General features: G+C 38.3%; 2 protein-coding genes across 2 annotated transcripts; one reads left to right on the plus strand and one right to left on the minus strand.

Moving 5' to 3' along the window:
* Nucleotides 1-213: 213 nt before the first annotated feature.
* hp (haptoglobin) lies at nucleotides 214-6,562 on the minus strand. The gene is made up of 4 exons (XM_003445748.3): nucleotides 6,405-6,562; nucleotides 6,042-6,130; nucleotides 1,451-1,734; nucleotides 214-915 (listed from the first exon to the last, which is right to left on the minus strand). The coding sequence occupies exons 1-4, from the start codon at nucleotides 6,425-6,427 to the stop codon at nucleotides 352-354; spliced, it is 960 nt and encodes a 319-aa protein (XP_003445796.2). The 5' UTR covers nucleotides 6,428-6,562; the 3' UTR covers nucleotides 214-351.
* A 3,491-nt stretch (nucleotides 6,563-10,053) lies between these two features.
* LOC106098272 (beta-2 adrenergic receptor) lies at nucleotides 10,054-26,096 on the plus strand. Its single transcript, XM_019357792.2, has 3 exons — nucleotides 10,054-10,387; nucleotides 21,327-21,694; nucleotides 22,675-26,096. The coding sequence occupies exons 2-3, from the start codon at nucleotides 21,412-21,414 to the stop codon at nucleotides 23,565-23,567; spliced, it is 1,176 nt and encodes a 391-aa protein (XP_019213337.1). The 5' UTR covers nucleotides 10,054-10,387; nucleotides 21,327-21,411; the 3' UTR covers nucleotides 23,568-26,096.
* The last annotated feature ends 592 nt before the right edge of the window (nucleotides 26,097-26,688 follow it).

Here is a 26,688-nt window from a genome sequence, read left to right on the forward strand (position 1 = left end):
ATACATTTCAGAGTCTCAACTCTCGCGGCCCGGTACCAAATGACTCACGGACCGGTACTGGTCCGTGGCCCGGGGGTTGGGGACCGCTGATCTAGTTCATAAATTCATCTGAAGTCTACCAAATGCCAGTATCTATTACTTCTGTGTAAAAAGCACAAATCCAAATTGTTCTTTGGAGTAGAACTGATTTATGACCAGGAGAACAATCCCAAATGCTGTTTTTTAAAAATTTATTTATTCAGTGTATTTTTTCCTCTCTTCACAGATTTAAATGATACAAAACAACAGGTGTTACTTTACAAGCACAAATCACAGATTAAACACCTCCTCAACACTTAAAGGACGGCCAAATTACTCCTGCCTTCTGTACATCGAAGACATTGCTTTAAAGCGCACAGCAGTTGATGTGTCTGTATCTCCTCTCATAATGCTGTGGATCCAGGGCAAATATGAGGAAAGCTTCATATACACTGCGTGCTTGTACCTAGTGCAGGATTTATCATAGGACAGGATCCCTGCAGCATATATGTCCCCAGTTTCAGGATCTGTGACAGCCAGAGCTCCACCTGCATCCCCAAAACAGACATTCTCCTGATATTTTGTGGCAGCAGTGCAGATCATGTCATCATCTACAGTTGGCGTGAGTGCAAGACTTTCATATTCAGCCCTACACTCAGAGTGATTGGCCAGGGGGACTACAATGTGTTTGAGAAAGGGAGAAGGAGTGAGAAGGGGTCCCCAGCCCCATCCAGTGATAATTCCTGACCCATGCACAGCCTTGGCCAGGTCCTGGCCTCGCTCTGGTAATGGGATGGGGGTCACTTTATCATTTATAACGACAGGCTGCTTCAGCTGGATCAGAGCCAGGTCGTTGTTCCAGTCAGACTGGTTCTGAAAGCCTGGATGGAGAACAACCTGCAGGAGGGAAATGCAAAAGTTTGTTCTTAAATTTGATTTTGCATTTAGCTTTGTATTTTTTTTTTCACTTTCAAGCAGTGCTTCCTTACACAGAATAAACGTGTAATGAAGTACGAAGTAAGAACCGTTAAAATGACGACTAATTTCCCGCTGATAATAGATTTTAAGGTCTGAAGACACGTAAGTATGGCGGATTTCAAAGAAGTTCATAAAAGGTGATATATTTTCACATGAATCATTTCTTGGTCTCTTTCAGTAGAATTCACATCACTCACCTTGAAGGTTTGAACAATTTTTTTAAGCTCAGAAATGCTAGCAATTATGTGGTGTTAAAAAGCGATCCTTTCATGACTTAAGTTTGACTTTAATGAAAAATATCCACATACTTGATGATTTTCTAAACTTGTGGAACCTTAAAAATATGGTGTGTATGGAAATGACAGAGCAAGAAAACAAAAGAAAAACAAACACATACATATACAACATAGTAAAATAATATAATTCTTGACTCTACAACATTTTCTTTGCTTACCTTCTCAACAGCAACCTCACTGGAAGAATTAGCATCATCCTTTTTTGTAATTCCCAGGTACACTTTAGGGATGACAGGCTCCTTTCCTTGAATGGCCTCCCGACTCTTCTTAACGAAAAGGTTTCTTCCAGCCGTCAACACCCAGCGGTCAGAGATGAGAGCACCGCCTGCATAACCTCCATCCAGTATGCTCTCAGCAATGTAGACCATGGCCTGCCAGGGCACATGAGGAGCCAGTTTCCCACCAACCATTCGCCTGGAGCGGAGTGATGCTGTCCTGGAGGCTGGGAAGTTAACGCAGACATTCTTATTTATAATCCTGTCAATCCTGTCAAATATTGTCTTGGCCTGCAGTTCAAGTTTACACAATTTAGGCTATCACAAAAAAACTACTGACCTCTGGAGACCATTTATCCATATATTGGGACATTAGACGTTATACTCGACCTGCACCTCATACTTTAATTCTGCTCAGTAAAGTGTTTAAACTCATTATCAACCTCTTTAAAACACTTTCTGTTACCTGTGATGTCCAACTAAATCCTAACAAAAGTTTGGGTCTTAGGTTAATGTGTTTAGATGGGTTTGTGTGACGGATAGAGGGCAGCACGGTGGTGCAGTGGTTAGCACTGTTGCCTCTTAGCAAGAAGGTCCAGAGTTTGACTCCACCATCTGGCCAAGGCCTTTCTGTGTGGAGTTTGAATCTTATCTCCTAGTACTCTAGCTTCCTCAAATAGTCCAACATGCAGTTATTGGGGTTAGGTTCACTGGTGATTCTAAATTGCCCATAGGTGTCAATGTGAGTGCCAGTTGTCTGTCTCTATGTATTACACCTGTGAGACTGGTGACTAGGACTGGGCCATATTATACCGTTCACGGTAATACCGGTATAATGTTAGGCAACGATAAGAAAATGAAATATCACAATAGAATATGGGTAAAACGCGCATGCGCAGTGCCTTTGTTTTCATACGCACATGGCGGAAAAAGCATAGCGGCGAAGGAGAACGAGAAGAGCAAAAGCGGATCGTTGAATGAAACAGATGAACCAGAATTGGTTTTTAAAAACGTGCAACTTCAGTGATGTGGAACTGGTTTGGTTTTTGTCCGTCAGATAGCCACCAAAGCACTTTTTAGTTTGTAGAACATGCAAGCGGACCGTCGTTATTACCGTTATTTCTCAAAAATCGACAGTGCACCTTATAATCCGGTGGGCCGTATGTATGAATTCTGGTTGTGCTTACTGACCTCAAACCGATTTTATGTTGTACACAGCGCTCAAAAATCTGTCAAAAATGTTTTAGTACGACTTTGGTAAGCTACAAAGCCGCACTGATTGATGGATTGTCGGAGCATTACGGCTACTGTGGTCTGGAGCCTCACGGAGTGATACGTACTGTGCTTCAACATAATATTACCGTATTATGTGTGTATAAGGACCCCAAAATGGCACCTGTTAAGAGACATGCGTTTGACTGCAGACCTGAGGCACACCATGCTGACCCTGCTCTATGTCTTTACCTGGCCAACAACTTTCTGGCTGGCTTGTTGTCATTTCCAGTCGTTTCCACTTTGTTATATTACCGCTGACAGCTGACTGTGGAATATTTAGTATGAGGAATTTTCACAACTGGATGCACAGGCGGTATCCTATCATGGTACCATGCTGGAATTCACTGAGCTCCTGAGAGCAACTCATTCTTTTACAAATGTCTTTAGAAACTGTCTGCATGCCTAAGTGCTTGCTTTTATAGACCTGAAAAGTGTGACTGGAACACCTGAATCCAATTATTTGGATGGGTGAATGAATATTTTTGGCCATATAGTGTATATTTTGCATACATTTGGTTCAAATCAAACATTTAAAGTAAACTACTGTGCTTTGCTGCAGCTCTTAGCCCTACATACAATTTGCTTTACATACAATTTGCCCAAAAAACGATATTTATGCCCATAATGCTGACTTTAAGTAATTTGATTACATGTAAATTTTCCATGTAATTTTGTCACATAAACACGATGTAAACCATTCAATTTAATGGCAACTGGTCAAATGCAAGTATAGAGTATAGATTTTTTGTTATAATCCTGTAGTATCTTTGTTTTCATTCATTTTATAGTATAAAGTGCTTTCAGATGACTTTTATTGTCATCTTAAATTTTTTTTTTAATGAAGCACAAATTTTTTGGTATTCCCATAAATTCTAATTCACTTGTTGTTGTTTTTTTTGTTTGTTTGTTTTTTTTAAAAACAACTTGCAATTTTTTAATTGCCTGAAACTGTCACAAATGTTATGTCTGACTCGCTCATCCTGTTTTGCTGCTTTCTAATTTGCTCTCTCTTTGTCTAAATAGACCTCCTGCATAAACGGATCTTTAGAACATGTTCGTTTTAGGCGTAGACCTTAAGGACACTTTGTCAGTTTGAGCATTTCTGCTTTGTTAACAGCACTTTTGCTCTTTCCCATTTTCCCTCAAGTAGAACTTAAACCTAATTAATAAAACATGACCTGCTTGATGTCAGGCTTGTCACGTTTTACTTTGTGCACTTCAGTCATTAAAGAATATTGTTATCTCTTCCTGCTTTTTCAGCAGAGCTTTTCCATCTGAATACGACACTTTCTTGCTCTAAAAAGCCTTTTCAAAAACAACGGACTTTAAATAATGTATCATGGAGCAAAATATGGGATCTGTTCTCTGTGCTTTTCATCCACTAGTCTTTTGTGTGGCTGAGAAAATCATGAAGACCGCTTTGACTAATATATTGATAGCTCCGTTCAGCACTGAAAGACTATCATCAATTTTCTTGTAATTTTACATTCTTCTGGCAGAATTAATATACCAAGAATGAGTCCCAATATTTTGTTCATTTATTGTATTAAGTACAGTATATAATGGATTACAAGAAATGAACAACTTATTATTTTAATGCATCACAGTGACAATGAATAGATTCAGTATCTGTGCTACATTTCTTATTTTCTTTGTCTCATTATGTACATATTTTTAATAAACAATAGCATCCTTTGTCTTATTAAAAATGTCTTTTTCATCACGTCTCCAGTGGGTTCATTTATCTTTCACTGGAAACTGATTGTTTGGATTATTGCAAAGTTTTTATCAGCTGTTTGAGGAGAAGCAGGGAAGCAGATTTCCCTTTCAAAGGCAGTAGCCTCAGAGCCAAATGAAGGGAAAAAAAGAGAAGTCACCCTGTCCTCAGATCCCTGAGGAAAGCACGTGTCATTTAATGCAGGAGTTATCTGTCTGAACAGCAGCTGTAGAGGAGGTTTCGCTATAACCCAAGGGTGTCAAAGTCATTTTAGTTCAAGGAATACATGAAGCCCAATTTCATGTCAAGTGGGTTTGACCACTAAACTCATTTTTAATACCCTGGTATTTATAAATTCTTCCCTTTTAGTTTAGAGAAGTACGAGAGCTTTATTGCAATATTCAAATTGAATGTTACACCCATTTACAGAACTGATGAACAGCCTGCATTTAAAAAAAAAAAAAAAGCAACTTTGGCAGCTCTCATACCACACTGTGGTATGCAAATGTGTTAAGGTTGCAAAAATAGACCAACAATATAGGAAAAAAGTCTAAAAACAATGCCCTATATTTTTTGCAGCTGTTACTGGAATTTGCAAGGCCACCCAACTGCCATGATTTGGAGTTCTTTCACAGCCTACTTCTATGTTTGACACAGCTGGTGGTTTTTTTCACAGATTTGGACTTTGTGGGTGCTTGAAGTGAAAAAGCGGCTGCTTGGATCAGTTTATATGGAGTTATACTCTGGTTTCCGGCAGTGGTAAATGTCAGTAATCTGAGAGTATGGCATTAAGTCAAAATACGGTTTGGTCCACACTCATTTATCGCAACAAAGCTGGAATGGATTACCATAAAATTTCATGTACACAACAATATCATAGGGGTATTCCCTGTATATTGTCATTTTGTTTTAGTTAGTTTTACGAATTTACAAAATCAGTTCAGTTAGTTACAGTTAATTATTTTTAAAAGTCATATTTATATTTAATTAAAAAATGTCTGAAAACACAACATTGAGATAAGAGAATCAGCTTTCAGGGTAACCTGATGATGTTTGAATACTTTTAACTGTCCTTGTTTGAATTATTTGACTTTATGCTGTTATTTCTTATTCCGAGGCCAACTGAGCCTACTATACAGGCTGACTGATCTTTAACTGTGATAACCTCTGATTATTCTGCCATTTAATGAGCTGCTGACATTCAAAACAAGTTGATCTACTACAATCTGAAAAATTAATGACTTCTTTTTGTAGTAAGTGCTAATTAATGTCAATTGTTAGAATGCTCACATGGATATTTACATCACTGGCTTATTTGTAAAGCAAGATATGACATGATAAACATACCTGTTAAATATCAGCTGTCACAGTGAGCCAGTTAGCATGCTGACGTCTCAGTTTGACTGAAAGCAGCATTGTGCTACCTTTTTAAGGCTGTTTTTTTATTCTTTGCTGGTCAAATACTATACCATGCAGAAACCTTTTTGTTACATGAAATATTGAAGTAAAAAGCTTATTTCGAATTAAGAGTTTGTGTGTTACCTAACACAGAGCCTTTCATCCTTTCTTCAGTATGAGCCACATCTGCCAGGCAGGCCCACGCAGCCAGGACGACCACAGTCAGAGAAAACCTTCACACGACAACAAGAGAGAGAAATGATGAATAAAAATTAAATGCCTCTGCTTCTGTGGGTCGGTGGAGCTGGGAGCAGATAAAAAAATAGAATGAGAAATTGTAAGGAGTCAGTTATTTAATTACTGACATCGATATTTCAGCATTTGATTTACAGCATGTAGGAAATGATAGATGACGAATGGAAAACCTTTCATGGTAAAACAATGCTTTGATTTATGGATTCTAATTATTAAGAGATTTGATGAAAACCAAAGAATAATCCAACTTACGCCATTCTGTGGATCATATTCATCCTCTTCAGCAATGGTTAGAGTCTCTTCCGTCGAGTGTGTTGTGCATTTTTCTGCTGGGAGTATTTATATCTGCTCAGAGGCAGCAACTCTGCTCTGGAAATTTCTGCTCAGAACAAAAGCATCGATTCCTGAAATCTAAAATAAATAATTGTGCAATCTGACTTTTATTCATCTGTTCAGACGCTCTCTAAAGACTAGAGTCAGGCTGCATACAATCTGTGGCATATCCATCTTTTGCTAATATATATTATATATTTTGTTGTATAATAAACTGAATTAAATTAAGTATAAAAATGCACAATGACAAAATACCATAGTACAGTGGTAAAACGTGTTCATTTCTGCTGGTTTAGTCTATTTTTTTGATTTTTCTTTTTTTTTTGTATTTTTACTCTTTAGCTCAGCAGTGGATCTAAAGAACTGGAGGTTTTGTAATTCTGTGTTTTTTTTAATTTTGCAAAGTATAACAGCCAGACAGTTTGTACTGTTGTCATAGATTTACTTCATAGTTTACTAAAGGTAAACAGTGCTGACGGATCCTGCACACCGCTATCACTTGTGGATGAGAAGTATTTTGCAACACTGTGTTCTGTTTATTTTGTTATTACACAAAATGAGGTTCAGATGAATGAGTTTGTCTGTAGGGAACAAAAACACAACATTTCATCAGATTCATGGGAGTAAATAGTTACCTTGTGCTGAAATAATTTAGATATGTGTTGCATGGTGGGAAGTCCGGAATTGAGGCTTTGGGCATTTATTTAACAGAGGCTATGGAGAGGTTACTCAGACGTGTGATTAAGACACGTCTGTGTTCACTACAATGTTCTTATTAGTGATTATAACTTTATTTTGCATTGGGAGTGGTCTAACCAAGGTTGAAACTATCAAGAGGAAGAATCATACAGCCTTAATGCCTAAAATGTTGTGATGCTGTGTAAAATGAAATTAGAGTTTCTCAGAAGTAAAAATATTATCAAAACACTCGGAGAATCTGGAGAAATCTCTCTGCACAAGAGACAAGGCCGAAAATCAATATTGGGTGCGTATGATCTCTGGGCCCTCAGGCAGCACAGCATTAAAAATAGTCATGGTTCTGTCATGGAAATCATTGCATGTGCTCAGGAACACAGTTCACTGTGCTAGCCACAGACGCAGGTTGAAGCTCTATGACACAAGGAAAAAGACACATGTGAACATATGTGTTCCAGAATTGCCACGATCTGCACTGGGCCAAAGCGCATCTAAAATGGACTGAATTAAAGTGCAGACAAAACAAAATTTGTATTTATTTTATTTTTGGAAAACATGGAAGATGTGACCCTCTAAAGGGACTAACAGTGCTAGATTCAAACGCCTGCATTTCTGATGGTATGGGGCTGTATTAGTTTGGAATTGGCAGTATTGGCACATCTGAAAAAGGCTCCATCAGTATTGAAAGGTATATACAGGTTTTACAGCTACATATGCTCTCACTATTTATTTTTTTTAAGGGAAAGCGTTGCATATTTCAGCAAGACAATGGTAAACCACATACTGCATCTATTACAACAGCATGACCTGCATGCAGTCCAGACCTTTCACCAGCTGAAAACAATTTGGAGCATCATCAACGCTGCACAGTGGTAAACAGGCCCGGTCCCAAGTTTTTTGAGACACGTCAATGGCATCAAATTCAAATTAGACTCAATATTTTCCTTAAAATGACACATTTTTTTCATTTTAAATGTTCGATATGTAAATAAAATATGAGATTTGCATTGGATTCCGCTTTTATTTACATGCTACACAGAATTAGGCTTGTATGTTATAGTGTTTGCAACATGTATTGAGGATTTTGGACCACTGCGTTAGATCATCAAAAGACCAACTGAGGGAACATCTTACGGACAAATCGTATTCTTCCCTCCAGTAAAGTTCAGACTTGCAGAATCAATGCCAAAGTGAAGGGAAGCTGTTTTGGCAGCTTGTGCTGGCCTGACACGTTTTATTTTGTGTTCATTTTTTTATGAGTACTGACAGAAAATGTGTGGAGGCCATAATGCTCCCATTCTCAGTCATGCATTAAAAACTATCAGTAACTGACTAGATAGATTTAATATTCATGCTCTGTACTTAAAATATAGTCTAATTGGGTGTGAAGATTTGACTTCTAGGGAGCCCTGAGAAACATTTCCTAGGGGTAATCAGTTTAAGTACATAACTTGATAGCAAAACCCTAAAACTCTATAATGTCAGGGTAAGTCACTTTATGGTGGCGGTGCTAAGGAGATGACACTCAGGCTAGTGCACTTTTAATTGGGTCAGACACAGAGCTGTTCATTTAGGAAGCACTTCTGTTCTCTGAAAGTCAGCATTTCAACCTCATCACCGTTTCAGTGGGTGCAAACTACACAGATCATGCAAATATTTTTCTGGGACAAAAAATGTCATAAATGTTTGTTCTTTACCCAGCTTTGTTAGTGGCATTGCTCTGGAAGGCAAGGTTGAGTAAACAGTTCCTATGAATCAATCCAGTATGTGGGAATGGCAGGAAAAATGTACACAGACAGAAGTTAAACCTGCATTCTTTTAGATGACCAACAGAGGGCGACTCCTCTGATTGTGGAAACAAAGTAAAAAACAAGGAAAGGAAGGGTTGACAAATCACTAACACATGTGCTGTCCCTGATCTTATAGGAACTTCATTCAGGTTAATACTGCATGTTTTATGTTGTATTATTCACAGTGTGACTCCCACCAGAGCTTTAGCCATTCAGTTTGTCTGCAGGCTTCACACAGCAATAGATACAGTATGTATAGCTGACAGTGCTGTACCATCAAAAGACCTGTCACTCAGGTTGGTAGCCCTCCACATGTAATCAGCCAGAACAGAAACCGGGCTATAGCTCCCTGACTATAACATGGGATATGTCCTATTTATTTGGCAGATTTACAAACCCCTTGAGGATTAAGTTACATAAAGCTGCTCAGCACGTACACTGTTGTTTATTCCTCAGGCCTCATCAACATTTCTTCAGCCGAATGCTTCAATTTTCATTTCAATCTCAGTGCATTTGCTGTTGAATGACTTCAGCCCGTCTCGTGGAGATTTTGTTAAGGCAAGAGAAAATCAGTGCTGTGTCCTTAAACCTGATGCTCGGTGTTTCCAATCATATTTGAGGGTAGGAGGTCTCACTTGAAAGCTGTAGTCTTTCCTCCCTGAGGGAAACAACACAGGATGGATGTGACCCTCAAGCCAGACAAGCTTTGCACATGGGCCCAGACCACTAGGGGCGAACGATGGGTGCTTCTTTCATACTCTCAGTAGTAGACTACTTATTTTTACATCATTGAAATGATTTTCAGCAGCACAGGCACGTGAAAAGTTCAAAAGTGAAAGCATGTAAGAAAGCTACAATAAGCTTGAGGACAAAGAGTCTATGGAGATAATGAGGCGTGGACTGAAAGTGAGAGTTCAACAGCAACAGAAGCTCTAAGACACAACAGCATGACAGATGTTCAGAGCACCGAGGACCAAAGAGAGAAGATGAGAGAGGGTGGGGGGAGACACGTGAGGGGCCAAACATGGGAGGGAAACAAAAAGAGAAAGGGAGCAAAGTGCTGCTGTGGACTTTACCTTGAAGCTCTAGGGGAAGACCGTGTGCGTGTGATAAGCTGTAGAGAGGGGAAACAGTGAAGTAGTGGGGACTGGAGATCAAGCGCTCAATGCAAGGAGAGAGAGTAGGAGGAAGGAGAGGGGAGAGGCTGAATCACATGGACAGAGAGCCGGAGTGTGTGAGAGGCTTTGTGCTTAATGTGTGCTTCTCGGGAGAATGAATGATGAGGACTACAGCTCCACTTTCTTCTCCACTGGATGGTGTTTAACAGGAATTTATTTCCACTAAGTCAGCATCTAAATACTGGATTTTGTTCCTGCTGTCAACCTTTGTATTGCCAAGTGCTCTCAGGAAATGCCGGTAAGATTGTCTCATTAGATTTCTTGTTAATTAAATGACAGCAGCTCTTTTATTTTTGACAGCATTTCAAAGACACAATTTCGTAATAATATAAGGCTAAATCCCCCCGCTGTATGCATTTAGCTCTGAATTATTCACTAAACTGCATTAAATTGTAATTTAAAAACTACTATAAATATTTGAAGTATAAGACTTATATTTTCGCTTTAAGTTCACCAAAATATTTATATTTTAAATAGTCCCATTACATTTTTCTTTGCTGGTTGTTATTGGACACAAACATTGAGTAGCTCTCTGTGGCCACACAGATACGTGTCTCGTTCAATTTCAATGATATTTTTCACAACAGTTGTTTTTAGTGTTTTTATTTTCTTCTGTTTTTATTAAAAACAAGAAAATTCCTTCAGTTGGAAGCTTTTAAAAAAAATCCTAATCAGTGTAAGCTAGCAGTGTCAGCCTAATCAACCCCTCAGTGCTTTGTATTGGGGAAAATGCTTCATACTAACCTGCTAATCTGTCAGGTGTATCATGCTTGGTGTCTGACCATCCAGGCATGCAGCAGCTGTTGGCTGAGTACAAAGAGGTGTGATGTCTGTTAGCTGTGCATAATTTCAATAGGGACAGACAGGACATAAAGACATATAAGGACAAGTCCAGCAACACATGCTCTGATGTAAAAAGTTCTTCATCGTGTGGGTAAATGGGACTTAACATTTTTCAAGTGAGCTACTTTTCAAATATATTTAGTTCAATATTAAATACTATAACTGGGAAACAAGGCAATAGCAACCCTTGAGAACCATGATATCACTGACGGAAACAGCTTTTAGAAATTGTATTGTAATTATAAAGAAACATTTTTTTAATTTATAAATTATTGATTTCTATTTTTTTTCTCCTGGGAAACAAACCTGGGAAGAGGGGTGTAAATTTAAAAGCATAAACTGTACATTTGTCAACTGTTTGATATGTTTTTACAGTTAAATAACAGAATGTCATGTCTGTTGATGCACGGTTTCTTTTATTCAGTTTATTTGGGATAATTTAAAAATCCCTGAAACTGTTTTTGTTCTTCTTGTTCTTCTTGTACTCTCTAAGTATTCAGTTGTTACCCTAAATGCACAGCAAAGACCACACACAGAAAAAGAAAGACCTAATTTAAGTGGTTTAAAAAGTGTTGAGGGACTTTTGGAGTATTTCCAGATGTTGCAGTGCATAAAAGAGGGGGGTACACCCTGAATGTCTTATATGATCTCACCATATAAGGTATCTCTATATGTTAAACAGATGCTTTTTCAGTGTTCAGATCTTCATTAAAAATGTAATATTATGAAATTTTAAGCAATGGAATAAAAAGGAGAAAAGCTAGACTGAGAAACTACTGAAGAGAGGCACAGTGACACAAACACTGCCAGAGATTCTTTTTCAGAGAGAACAAGAGCAAAAATATTCCCAATGATGTCAAAAACACACGAACAAAGGCAAAAATGTGAACTCGTTTAAAAAAAAATTAAATGCTTTGTAAACTGCATACATATATATAAATGAACTGCAGTGATTTGATCATTCAAACTCTAAACTTAAATGAAAATAGGATAATTGTTGTCGCTGTTGTTTGTTGAACACTTGCTTTGATTTCTGATGCCAGCAACATGTTTAAAAATGTTGGGACACGGCCTCGTTTACCACACGTTTCATCACCTCCTCGTTTTTCAATTTGGGAACTGAGGAGACTGACTGCTGTAATTCTAGAGATAAATGCTTTTCCTATTATTAGTTGATATTTTAGTTACTCAACAATCCAGGGCTTCCTTTATCACATTTTTTCATCATTTCATAACGTGCAATTTTAAGTTGGGGACGACTCTGGACTGAAGGCAGACTCTTTGTTATGAGCCATGGTGCTGTAATACATGCAGAAGGCAGTTTGGCATTGTGTGGATGATTACTCCAAAGTCTGCAACATCATTTAGCAATAATGGTGCCTACACAGATGAGCCCATGCACTGCAGAAGCTCAGACCATCCCAGGTGTGGATGGGAAATTAGATGCTTGCAGCTTAAATAGATTAGTCTGAGGGCAGCAGCTCATACTCTGGCAAAAGGATATGAGATGGATCTTTGTCAGTGAATTAATAAATAAATCACTTTTGTCCCGAATTCTTTGATGTTGGGCTGAGAACAAATAACCAACACTCAGAGCAGGTCCAGTCAATCAACAATTATTTATTTAGCATGCATGGGAGATGTACACAATACCACCTTCTGCGTAGATCTCAAGGAGGAAGCGCTTAGATACACAGTTTTATTTGTCAGGGTTAACGCCCCTTCATGTGTAAGCAGATAACACAACATGCATCAGTTACAGTTAGTGACAGCAAGAGATTATTCCTTTTTTGGTGATCTTCTACACTTTACTAGAAATCTATCTATCTATCTTTAACTGCCTTTCACCCCCCTACTTTCCGTCATGAGTCTTATGATTGTAAATGACAGATCCTGAGTACATCCTGTTCTGACCGTCGCTATCTGATTGTCACTGTGCAGGCACGTATGCAGTTACCAGCAAAACACTTATACTAATAACACATGATTTCGCACATTTTATTAGCTGCTAGATTAATATGACATTTTCTAACATGTTTCTATAGAATATATTTTCCACACTTTTTTTCATATTTTGACTGGAGAGACTGGCACTGGTTTCCTAGGAAATGGGTGGTCAGCTCAACCAGGTGAGCCACAGCAGTGCCTTCACCTGGCGTTCTTTAAATGCTCTTTAAATCCTTTTAGCCCTGCGATGTCCCTGTCCATCTGATTTTTGAAAGTTGCTGGCATCATATTCAACAAAACTTCTGCGTTCAAACATTAGAAATGTTAATCCTGTACTATTTTAAATAAAATAAAACCTTTAATAAGGTTCTCTATTCACATTTTATAGTGTCCCCACTTCTTTTTTTTATAACCCTGTTTTTGTAAACAGGGTTATAAAACAACACTTTTTAAATGTGTGCCAGTATATGTCTGCTGTACACAGTGAAACAAACACAGACAGAATGACAGGCCAAGATGTGAAGACAAAATTGTATTTCTGCTCATGTGCTGTGGCAGTCAGCCTCAGGCCGCTCTGACCCACTTATTACTGCACATGACCCCTGTGTGCGTTAGGCGACCTGGCTCGAGAGCCCTGACCGTTCCCCCACGGTCTTCCTACATATGCCTGAATCTATCACTCAGGGACACAGCCCTGTCAAAGAAGATTCACTGCATGCAAGAACAACAACCTAAATGCAGCCATTCCACCACAATGGACTCCATATAGCACAGCATCGTTACTGGAGCTTCTCTCAGGTAGTTTTATCTGTGCATGTGTGTAAAAACCGATAATGAACACTTAATCGAATAAATAATTAGAAATGACTTATTAAGTCAGAGTTATTAAGTCAGAAAAATGTTTTTCCAGAAAAAACTAAAGATGTTAGATGTAGCAAAAACTATCTAATTAATACTCATAATCTCATCTGTCAGAAATGTCAACAAATACTCAAAAAATTAGAGTGTCTGGCAATTATTTCATGGTTCAGGCTTTACAGGGTTCAGATGCATCTATATTTCCCAAATTATTTATTCTAATGGCCATCATCTTCACTGTTATTCCTCATATCGGTTTGCATTGTTGTCAACACTACATTCCTGTAGAAAAAGACCTGATAACAAGTCTTGTAAATGGCTGTTAACTCAACAATTTACTTCTTGAGAAAACAAATAAATAAATAAAATCAGGGAAAATCTACCAAAAAAGGTGAGAAACAGGAGAGTTTCGCTTGAATACACACAAAGAACAGATAGTAGAGCTTATGTATTTACTACTTTCAACCTCCGAAACATGACGCACGATGAATTTTTTGAAAATAGATTTTTTAAAAACATACCACACAGTAGACAGCCCTGCAAAGTCTATATCAGTTAAAGAAGTGTTGACAGAGACCGAGCATGACTAATCGTCATTATGTGAACACTTATTTGTTATTTGCTATGTGTGCTATGTGCTAAAATGTGGACATGGCAGAGTGCCTATCAGCCACTGCAACTACTTTTACAGTTAATATGATGTATTTAATGATAAGATTCATTAAAACTGGAGTTGAGATAAACATATATCTATGTAACGAATCACAACCAACATAGTATTACAGTTTTTCTCAGTTGATTTGGCAGTTACTGAATTTTTCATAGCACCTGAGTCACCTGCAACAATCAAAGCCCCATTCACATTTTTCAAAACTTGAATAGTTCACCACCCTTTAAAGTCTGAGTCATCAAAAATCCTTAGTTTTTTTTCCCCTCAAAACCTTCCTGACTGAGTTCTGCAAACAATGTAGGCTGAATGTAGAGTAAGAAATGTTCAGAAGCAAAAATGAAATGTGAAGGATTTTTTTTTTATAAAATGGAGAAAAGTAAAAAGATACTTGTGAAACTGTGTGCATCAGAAAACAGACAAAGAAAATAGATCTGAGAACAAAGCACCAACTACTCTATGGTCCAGTAAAGTCACACAACATACATTCAGCAACCACTTTATTAAGTATGCCTGCTCCACTGCTCAATACAGTAATCCAAATATCTAATCAGCTTTTCACATCAGCAGCAGCTCCATGCATTTACGTATGTAGACATGAACAAGACAGCCTGCTAAAGTTTAAACCAAGCGTCAGAATAGAAGAAACATGGCCGAATGTGGCATGGTTTTGTTCATGTCAAATGGGTTGTTCTGAGTATTTCAGACATTGTTGATGTACTGAAATACACAACCATCTCCAGGGTTTGTGGGGAATCGTCTGAATCAGGTTGAGGTCAGAGGAGAATGGCTAGACTACTTTGAGTTTATAGGAAGGCAAGAATAACTCAAATGGTTGATGGTCTCAGACGGGCTGGTCTGTGTATTTCAGAAACTGCTGATCTCCTGGGATTTACCCGCACACTTATCTCTGACAGAGAATGGTCTGAAAAAGAGAAAATATCCAGTTCTCTGAGTGAAAATGGCTTGTAGATCGCAGAGGTCAGAGGAGAATGACCAGACTGCTCCAAGATGATAGGAAGGCATCAGTAACTCAAATAACCATTGTTGCAACCAAGGTATGCAGAAAGGCATCTCTGAATGCTTGACAGGTCAAATATTGAAGCAGACGACCTTCAGCAGCACACCGGGTACCTTTGCTTTCTGCTGAAAACAGTAAACTAAGAGTAAAGTTTCCGTGGGTTGACCAAAATTGGACAACAGAAAAAAGTTGTCTGAGAAGTTTCAACTTCTGCTGCAAATCAGGTAGTAGGGTGAGAAGTGACAGGCTGGTATTGTAATGGTGTGGGGATATTCTCTTGCCACTCTTTGGGCCCCTTGGTAACAACTAAGCATTATTGTGTATTGAGCAACTGTGTGATGCTATCTTGTCAATATGGACCAAAATCACTGATCAAGGTTTCCAGCACCTTGTTGAATCTGTGCCATAACAAGACAGGGAACAGAGGAACTTCAGGAACAATTCTAACTCCCCTCTAAAGACTGCTATAGATACCTGAACCATAAAGAAAAAGATTAATAAAACTCCTAACAGCATAGAAGAATACTTTATTAATATTATGGAAAAACATCTCCCAGCTAAGAAACATGTTTCTCATATTTACAAAAGGATTATAAAGGAGTCATGCCAAAACACAGGCTTTATTAAGGAGAGATGGGAACTAGAATTAACGTACAGCAAAGTGTACCTAATAAAGTATACAGTAAATCTGTGGCGGGTTGTAACAGAAAATGTGTACAAAGCCTCTCTCGATGGCGGCCATCTTTGAGCTGTAAACATCCACACCAATCCCATGCAGGAATCTGCACACTCTAATTATTATACTCTTACTCAGATTTCAGACACAGCAATGGAGAGCTTTTTATAAAAGGAAAGAAAAGCACATCAGTCACACAAGACGACAAAAACAGCAGTCGTAACGCCCACTAACAAGTCTAAACCCGGTCACAGTTTCAAGCTTTCCCAGCTGTGAGCCGGTGCACAGGGTAACTGTTGATAATTAAGCAGTTTAGATGTTGGATCTTTGGTCCAGAACTGATTTCTACTGAGACATAAAAAAGAAATGACCTTTGTCTTGAGGACTTGAAATTTCAAGTTGTGAAAAAGCTCGTATGTAAATCATCATGCAGCCTATTTGTTATTCATCATCATGTAGATGTAGAGCATAGTGTGTGTGTGTGTGTGTGTGTGTGTGTGTGTGTGTGTGTGTGTGTGTGTGTGTGTGTGTGTGTGGTCTTTGCTGTCAGCTGCTTGTCTCACTGTGCCTGAGGCCTTGCCACAGGGAAGGCTTCCGCTTGTCATCTTCACTCAAGGTAAGGGCAAAAAGCCCCTTAATGAGGTTCATCTCCCATACTCCCTTAAATAATTTTCCTTTTGTTTTACCACCAGCACCATCAGGAAATTTAAAGTAAAATAATTACTCTGACTTGAAAGCAGTTGCCTAATCCTGTTGATTTTAAGAGCATATAATTTAGACTAGAATCAGGTTTCTTTAAAAAGATGAAACACAGTCAAAGGCTGAACTATGCTTGACGTCATAATTCCTCACCTTTCGCTGCTACCCATTTTAAGAACTTCAGATTTTCAAGAGCTGCTTTCATAAACTGTAAAATGAAAACAGTCTTCTTTAAACACTCTCTTGGCCTTGTTCACGCTGAGTTATCATTGTGCCTGCAGCTCAGTGTTACCGACACGGAGGGGGAGCAAATATCAAGCTTTAGAGAAAATCAAAAGGGCAGATGGATTTTCTCACAATCTGAATTTCGCTGAACTGAATAACAGATAACGATTCTTCGAAGCTCAGAATTGATTTTCAACATATCTGGCTAATAAAACGAATGCCTTTGGCCACTGCAGCACTGAAATGTGGTTAAGAATGAAATCCACTAAATGACAGGGATATTAAGTTTTTGGTGTGAGTCTTATAAACTATAATCTAGTATAATCTGTAAAAAAGGAAAAATAGAAATATTGTGGCCGCTGATAAAATCATAAAAATACAGAAAAATAATTGTTTATAGCTTTAAATGTCATATTTTGTGTTAAATAAAACTAATTTATAAGGGTGAAAGCAATGAAATGAGAGACTTTTTTGGCACGATACAGCATAGACTACATAGCACTGTGAAAACGTCTCAAGTTTCTTTATACGTGGCTTGGAAAATGAGTGAGTACATTTTTAACAAGCTTGAAAATCAGTATTTATTCTACAACACTTCCCTGGGTAAGCTTTCTTGTAATTTCTTGAAGTAGTCTTCAGGAATAGTTCTCCAGGCTTCTTGAAGAACATTCGAAGCCCTTCCTTGGATGTTGGCTGCCTTTTGTTCTGTTCTGGTTCAATAATACTGAGGTCCAGGCTCTTAGGAGGCCAATCTGATGATCCTAAATGATGTGTTTTTCTATCCAAGCATATTTTACCTGCACTAGCAGTGTGTTTTTGATCATAGTCAATCAGATGCTTTCCAGATGGTATTGCATGTTGGATCCAAATCCAACAATACGTTCCATCAATTTTGACAAGATCTCCAACACCACTGCCTGAAGTGCAGCCTCAAACCGTGACAGAGCCTCCACTGTTTTACAGATGGCTCACTGTAACACTCACAGTTTTACCTCTCTCCTGACCTCCTCTGCATATATCAATGACACTGAACAAAGGTTTAAAATTAACAAAGTGCCTAAAGACACAATTTAAAATAGGTTCAGTTGTCTGTTTTGTGTAAACACAATGCTGGTTCATCACTTGAGTAAGGTGCCTTTTTTATTTGAATGATAGATACTGTAGCTCAGTGTTAAGTGTGCAAAACAACAACAACAACAACAACAACAACAACAAAACGATAAAAGCATCCAACAACTCCTTATTTCTGCTCTAAAGTGTAATCTTATCATGGCGGTCTGGGAGGACTGACTTCCTTTAAGGAGCTGCAGTTAATGACACTTCTGCATTGTCCTAATTTTAAAACCCTGGAAGTTGCCCCTTGGGTTTTGTTTACAACCAGTGCCACACTTTCTGATCAGCAGCGACTGGGACACTGTGCTGCCTAACATGGTGGAGTATTTTGTGGTTAGTTTGCAGATATTTCCCTCTGGAGCTGTTAACCGCAGCTGAAAGAGACATGACTCCAACTAAATGACAGTTTGGGTTTCACTGACGACAACTTTCCATTGTTAGCTTTCAGATGCACCACAGTGGGGCTGTGAGACAGCGAGGAAGTAAAATTCATTTTAACAGAACTCCACAGAGAGCCACAGCTGTGCATTTTCCTAAGCATGCTTGAGCAGCAGAGGGGTCTTTGGGAAACTCAGGAACATGATGCCAAAAAACAAACATTACAGAAATGCACCGGATGTGTCTGCTGTTATTTATGTGCAGCTAATTTGCAACAAGAATAATGTTTTCATGGAGGCATATGGGGCCAACCAGATTATGTTTCTGTTAGGATAAAGACAAACAATGTTAATACTGAAGTATTCAACATATTTTTAATTCAACATATTGTGTTGAGACACTGTCAGCACACATCAGACTGCACTCTAGTTTTATGCAGAAAGAGACTGAACAATACAACAATACCACCCTGACTGAGTTGGTATTGTTGCCCAAAATTAATCACAGACAGGAGTGTGCTTGCTCTTCACACTTTGGACTCACATAGTCCTGTCTATCCTTTGCATTCACTTCAGAACATCGTTCGCTCTGAAAAAATGTCTGTAAACAATCCAAGCAGCAATTACATTTCTCAGCACAACATAACCATGAAAACGAAAGATTCATAATTGTCTTCTGAGGCAGGGTTGACATGAAAGAGATGAGCTCAGAGGAAGAAATATCAGAAGTGACGAGAGCTTGACAGGAAAGCCTTGCTTTGAAAGCACAAGAAGACAAATAAAGCTCTTTCTCTTTATTTTACAATTCGAAAAGGTGAGAAAAACTGTTACAGCTCATTTGTACCTATGAGGAACAGCATGCCCCCTTGTTTTGTAAACGATGGGTAAACATGAAAGGTAATCACATACTTAGGATTTCTAGTATTTTGAAAAGCAAATGAGATAAAGCAGCCGATACAGAACATGACAAATTAAAATAAGGCGTTAGGAACGATCCACAATCTTTTTGTTACATGAAAAACAGAAATGTCAGACAATCAAATGTCTTTTTTTTTGTTACCAGATAACAGGGGATGGAAAACCTCCAATAATGAGAAAAATGTTTATAATTTCCTCAGGCGATAAGGGTGAACACCACTGACATCTAGACATTTGCAATCTGACAGGGCTTATCAACATTAACAGGAAGTAAAAGTGTTTCCAGCAAGTAAACGAGTGACCCACACATGCTGGAGACTGAAGTCACTTGTACCAAAGGTGCATCTGTGTAATCTAATTTATTGTTTGTAAAATCGTACATCTCAGTAAGAGCCACTTAATTAAAACAAGTAACAAAGTAACCAAAATTTCAAAATGATGAATTTTATATATACATTTATTTTTCTGTTCATAAAGCTACATTTAGCTGATCCCTTATTCACGAAGGGTCACCACATGCTTAGTTTAGCAGATTTTTAGTGTGATATCATTTCCGTGAGACTTGTTACTTGAAACTTTTACTTGTTAGGCAAATGTGAAAACCACTTCACTATATTGCTAATAACAAGTAAAACATTGGGTTGTCTTATATCTGGCCCTTGTTTCCAGACAAGCTGTGAGGGTCTTTCATATGTGATCTTAATTCAGCCCTGAACCATGAGCCAGTCACAGAAAAAATACACAAGTGTTCAGGTTTTTTTTCCTTGCTTCTCAAGAACCTCTAATTCCCCGCTGATATTAGTGAAAGGATTTCAGCCACAGCTGTGATGTTTTGTTGACCATGTTTCTGCACACAAAGCTGCACAGCAAATGCAGGCTTTGATTTGGTTTTGCTCTGGTCTGAATATGTCCACTCCTGTTACCTTTTGTTTCGTCCACTGTGCGTACCTTCCCGCTCTCTGGCCCAGTGAACAGCATAAATGATTGAAGGACTCGTGTATTTAGTTGTCAGCTGAGAGCGACATTTGGTACTGAACTCAGAGTTTCAGCATGGGAAATGACAGCATCGAGGTGCTTCCAACAGTGTTAGGGCACAGAAACAGCATGTAGCCGGTACACACAAGTAATAAATTCAGTGCCAATACTCTCCAGCTGGAGAAAAAGAAGACTACCTATGATTTGTAAGGCTGTTTTTTATTCAGCCTTTAATGTAACATATTTCTACTGCAACATAAGCACAACCTCTCTACCCTACACATGTCATATACTACAGATCTTTAGCACTCCAACCCCTTTGACTCAAGCATATTATTGGATTATATGCTTCAATTTATATGAAAAGCTATGTTTGTAAGAACTGTTTTAATGCCACTCTTTGAATGGCAGCAAAGATATAGAGTATACCCACTTATGTCCTATGGTGGCTTTCAGAGGTTAAAATCAAACATCCCTAAATTTGCAGATGATACATATATATTAAAAGGTTTGCTACTGACTGCAGTAACTGATTCAAAGCTTTAAATGATGTGATTCTGTGGCTAAGAGTGCTGCAAAAGTGCTATTGTGTCTGGTATGAGCGACCTAAAATTATTTGACATTTGTTAAAAAATAAAAGTTAAAATTCTATTGAAATCATGAGAAATAACAAATTTAATGTGATTTTTAACAACTGCATTTAGAAAATCTTTTTACACATAGAGAATTAGAAAAAAAAAAAACATTGGTTCAATTCGGCCATCAAAAAGAGAAATATCATGACTGTTAACTGCTTGACATAATGTGCTTATTATGTGATATAAAGTTTTCACTGCCTACCTATTTTTTTCCCATTAGGAGAGTTTCCCAGTCCAGGAAATGGTCTCCTGAGTGGTCCCGCCACCACTGCATCACAAGCCTTAAAACCAGTCTAACCTGGGACATGACTGCTCTGCTTCCCAACGTCAGTGTTCCTGGGAGTACGGCAGCTTTGCTGGTGACCACTGACTGTCCGTTTAACCTGACTGCAGCTGCTCAGGCAGGACTGGGGTCAGGCCGTTCACTGGCCCCACTATGTACCGTGTGTTGCTGTGGGGTTCTCAATCGCACCTTGGCAGTGGCATTCATGGTCAGCCTAGCATTTGCCATCGTGGTTGGGAATGTGGTCACGCTTACGGTGTTTGTGCAGACCAGACAGTCAAGAACACCACAGGGATACCTGAAAGGTAAATGTTGTGAAGCAAATTTTGTTGTAATTTGGTGCTACATAAATAACATTTATTGAATTGAATTTAAAAAAAAAAATGAACTGCTTTATCACCACATCTGAACATGTACATCTAGAGTGTAAATCAAGTTTCATGGCTTGATTCCAGTAGAGCCCGACCAACATCAGATATTTACCGATATTTGATATGAAATCTGATGTCGGCCGATATATTTTTTTCTTTCAGGCACAGGAAACATAAATAGATTTACCTAACATTGGTTATGTTATTTATAACTCCTTACTAATATAATATAACAATTCTGTTCACAAATATTTTTTATTGCTCCAACAAGTCATAGATTACTGGTTTACATGGCTCGTGCTGGCTGTTGTGTTTGTGAGGTTCCAAACACATGCAGGAACATTGTAGAGTGCCCTCTGGTGGACAAACTATGTAACCTTTACAGAGTTTGTTCCATCTCTTCTTTCCTTTTGTATTTTAATTTATCCACTGGTATATCACCATATAGATATTACTGGGCAATATATCGTCCCTCAGCATTATATTGGTAGGGCTCTAATTTCAAGAAACATAAAAACAATTCCTTAGAAAAATTTAATTTCCTGTTTGTAAAATGCAGTAATATTAAAGAAATTTTTTTTAGTCTAGAGAGATATAAGATATAATCAATAAATATATTGTAAATTGTATTACATTATATGTATAGTGTATAAGTATTGTATTCCATTCACAAGGTGGCAGTGACCAGAAGGGATTATAAAGTATTATATTAAATAGTTTTATTCAGCACAACTGATTCATTTAGATTTGTGGAAAACCTAAATCAGAAAGGTTTTTTTTTAATTCTGCAAATAATGGCCTAAAAATAAAGCAGTTGTTATGATTAATGGTAAAATTCTAAGTAAATGATAATAAGGAAAACTGAATACAGCTATCCAACATGACATCTTCGTCTTCTTTCTTCTCTGTGACAGTGTCTCTGGCCATAGCAGATATGATGGTCGGTGTCCTCGTGGTTCCTTTTTCCATCTACACTGAAATCTCTCTGATGGTAACCAGCACGCCCCCTGTTTGGTATCAGGGTAGTTCTACTTCCCCTGCCAACTCCTCTTCTCGTGGTGGACTAGTAAGCCCATGGCAGCCCTGCATGCTGATTGGTCCGGTGTTTGCTGGATGCACATTTGTTTCCATCAGCACCATCTTCCTAATGACTTTGGAGCGCAGTGTGGCCATCCTGTGGCCACTCCAAAAGGACGCCTTGGTGACCCGAAGACGAACTCTGTTCCTCATCCTGTTCTCCTGGGCTTCCAGCTTTCTGCTGGCTTTAGCGCCTCTCATCTTCAGCAGAAACTTCACTTTGGAGTACAATGAGTGCAGTCGCATGTGTAACTACACCCCACTCATGCTCGGAGGCCATCTCCCGCCTGATGCCAACATCTTGTTGTTATTCCCAGCGTTCGATTTCACACTGCTCGGTAGCACATTGGCTGTTAATATCGTTTCTTTCACTAGCATTCGGCGGTACTCCCAAAAACGCAAACTGCTCTCAGAGGGGAGTCTGAGCGATGGAGGGGGAGGAGGTGGGGGATGCCCTCACAGGCCCTCTTTTTCAGACATCAAAGCAGCCAAAACAATTGGCATATTAACATTTGCCTTTACAGCATCCTTCACGCCCATTGCAGTGTTTGTGCTTGGGAACGTGGTGGGATACACCTGGTGTAATTTCTCCTTTTTTGCCTTCTGGATTCTGACAGGAAACAGTTGCTGTAATGTTATTATTTACAGCGTCAGGGACCACCGCTTCAGAAAGGGCGTGACCCTGCTGTTTCAACGAGATGAGTCCCCCCCGCATGGTGAGAAGAACTAAGAGACACGTGAATACATTCAGTCATGAGAAGCATTTGTGTTGTGGCTGTGACCCAAAGTATGACTTGGAATAGTTTAAAAAGTAGAGAAAAGTGAAGAATGGGTTTATTCGCTTACTCTGTGAAAAGATTGTCAGCCCTTTCCTGTTTTCAAAGAGAGGAAAAAGGAACCCTGACTAATTCAACTTGTGGTCCTTAATATGCCATCAATAACCTCTCTTGCTAAAGCATTATGTTAAAACATGAATTTCATCCATTACAAAAGCAACAACGTTATTCCATATTATGACCTATAAAGGCTGTGATTATTTTACATGTGCAATGCAGAGTTTGACTCATTACATCAGTCTCACAACCAAAAACATATTGTATGAAAGCTACGAAATGTCTAAAGGAAACAAGAAAAGGGATATTAATCTACACAGTTTTCTCATCCATAGCTAGAGAAAGGGCATTGACTGGGCACATGTGGATGAAGACAACTTCCAAAAGACCCCGAGCTGTGTTCCTGGCACTTCTGTCCTAACACATATGATTAATTTAGAGCTCACAAACACTTTTTTTGTTGTTGGTGAGAAGCAGCAGCTAAGAAAATGCAGACAGAAGGTGAAAGTGAAAATAACTTTAAGATAGACTAAATGTAAAGGCAGGCAGCAAAATATGACTTATGGCAGGTGCTGCCTTTGAAAGTGCACCAAAGTGTGTTTAAGAGTCTATAAACATAAAAGTGTCTTGAGGAGAGATTGACTAAATTGAGAAGGTGGACGGTAGGCTGAAATTACAGGCAGGGAAAGACATTTTATCATAAACTGATACACTTCCCTTTCACACCGCTCAAGTGGCTGCACAGAAAAGGATTTTGCCCCATGCTTGCTTCCTCAGCTCTGTGATCGTCTTCATTGTTGGGGATTTTTAACTTTATTAGATTTATTTAGTGAAGAGGAAACAGAAAGCAGGAAGAGAGAGTGGTGGAAGACACTCCACAAAGGGCCACGGTTCAAAGTCAAATCCAGTTAAATGCGTTTAGCCTTTCAGCACATGGTTGCCTGCTCAACCTGGGAGAAGGTCATCCTCATTTTTTGTTTTTTAATTTTGAGTTATGCCAACAATCTTTTCATGTTCAGTTATGTCATTCTCAAATTTTAGTTGAATGGGATGTGCTATCTAACCTACCCTGGACCATAAATAACAATGGTGGCCTATTTTTTTATTTTAAAAAAAACCCCATCTACATTACATCATGTTTAAGTTGTTGTGGTGTTGTGGGCATAATAAGTCATGTTTTTGTAGTCGCTTTTTTTTTTTTAAAGGTAGTAAACATGTTTATTTCTGCTAAGATGTTGACCATTTTACCACTGACTTGCTTTTTAAAGCAGCCTCAAGTGGTCATTTGAAGAACTGCAGTTTTTGGCAATAAGCATTACCTTCATTATTAAGCCCCATATGTTGTTTCTTGGACTGGGTTTATACAAAGATGATCAAATCTGCCTATAAACACATAGAAAGTTTCCTTACCTTTCTTTTTTTTAATGGAGTTTTTTTTTTTAAATGTGAGTTTCTGTGGTTCATGTCCAGGGTAAAAAATAAATCAACAAATAAACAGTTGCCAAGTAACCACTCTAGATGATTATTGGTGTCAACAAAGAAACAATTTAGTAACAGCTTTGTGAGGTTTAGAAGTGCTGGTAGGCTGAGAGTTTCGTTTTTGTGTCCAGTTTTTAGACCAAGCCATTTCCTGGTTTAAGCTAATTAGAGGTGTTTTCATCACCTAACACGTTTCCAAAAAAGCAGAGGCTCAAGAGTTTCCATAAGTCAAATGTAAATGCCATTCAAATGGAAAGACATAAAATTTTAAAAGAAAAAGTTCTGAAAAGGTTAAGAAACGCTTTCAGGTTTGTCCACATATTATAGATCGTGACTGAAAAGGCCATTAACTGCACAACAGCAAGTGCTTGCAGTGAGTCTACTGCCACAACAAATCCATATCCTCTCCCCTGGTGTCCTTGTTTCCTCTCTCCAAATCTAAACCTTGCTTTCAAAGGGCTTTAATGAGCCTTTTGAAAATTTCAGACAAAAAAGTATGTCAAGGAGCCACAAAGGCCACAACTGCATAGTGAGTAGTTTATTTGTAATGGAGTTTTTTTTTAATCTTTTGTTTGTTTTTGTGTTGTTTTTTAATGACAGAAGTGTTTTTGTCATCTGTTAATTTATAATGGGGTTTGTTTGTAATTAGAAATCACGTTACAGCCTCCTCGTAGGAAACAGTTAAGGTTACATTTAAAATCCATTAATTCAGTTTATTTTGATAACAATCTGCCTCAAGTATCAGAAATGCACTTTATCAGTTGCTATGTGAGCCATTTCCATTGTGCCAGGTGTCGGACACAAATATTATTTTGGACAGAATTTTATTTTTAGCTTTGTATTTTGTCTGCATATTAAAGAATGATCTGTGTATTTATTAAATCAGTACTGACTAAATGAATGGGACTCCAGCCACAGAGATGTAGAATAAAAAACATTATGATTAGATCGGACCCTCATGCTGTGTCGGCCTATCTTTTCAGGGTATAACATACAACGTATAACATGAAATAATGTGTGTACTGATTTGAATTCTGTATTGTACAAATAATGAGAATTTTGAAGCATAAAATGACATTAATTTATTTCTTGACAGAATACCTTAATTTTACATAAAGCTGTCACAACTGACATCCCTTTGAATGCAGGGAGGAGGTTATTCTTGTCATTGCTGCTGTAAGTAGTTTACAGATTATTCTGTGAATCCATAAACAGCAATCCAACAGTTCAATTGACATAAGAGTGAAAATATTTTTTGTAACTTACCATAAAGTGCTCAATGAAAGGATTGTTTGACATTTGGAAAGTACATTTATTAGCTCACTGGTCACCTTTACCACAGCAACGAAATAAAAGAAAAATTGGCATGCCACACACAAGTAGCTTGGTTTTGAATGTCAAATATGCAGACATACGACACGTGGAAGTTTGTTTTTGGCAAGATTATGAAACATTTGATTGATGCTAATGTGTTTTAAATGGACAATCGCATTGTAATGGCTGATAGGCAAGTTAGATTTTAGCGGTAAGTCTGAAAAC

This window comes from Oreochromis niloticus, linkage group LG1, assembly GCF_001858045.2.
Source record: "Oreochromis niloticus isolate F11D_XX linkage group LG1, O_niloticus_UMD_NMBU, whole genome shotgun sequence".
Classification (NCBI taxonomy): Eukaryota; Metazoa; Chordata; class Actinopteri; order Cichliformes; family Cichlidae; genus Oreochromis; species Oreochromis niloticus.

Coding starts and splice junctions, on each gene's coding strand:
- hp (XM_003445748.3), bottom strand. CDS start 6,427: ATGAATATGATCCACAGAATGGC. Junction 1,735..6,041: donor GATGAAAGGCTCTGTGTTAG/GTAACACACAAA, acceptor TTAACTTCCCAG/CCTCCAGGACAGCATCACTC. Junction 916..1,450: donor GTGAGGTTGCTGTTGAGAAG/GTAAGCAAAGAA, acceptor TCCCTCCTGCAG/GTTGTTCTCCATCCAGGCTT.
- LOC106098272 (XM_019357792.2), top strand. CDS start 21,412: ATGACTGCTCTGCTTCCCAACGTCAGTGTTCCTGGGAGTACGGCAGCT. Junction 21,695..22,674: donor ACCACAGGGATACCTGAAAG/GTAAATGTTGTG, acceptor TCTCTGTGACAG/TGTCTCTGGCCATAGCAGAT.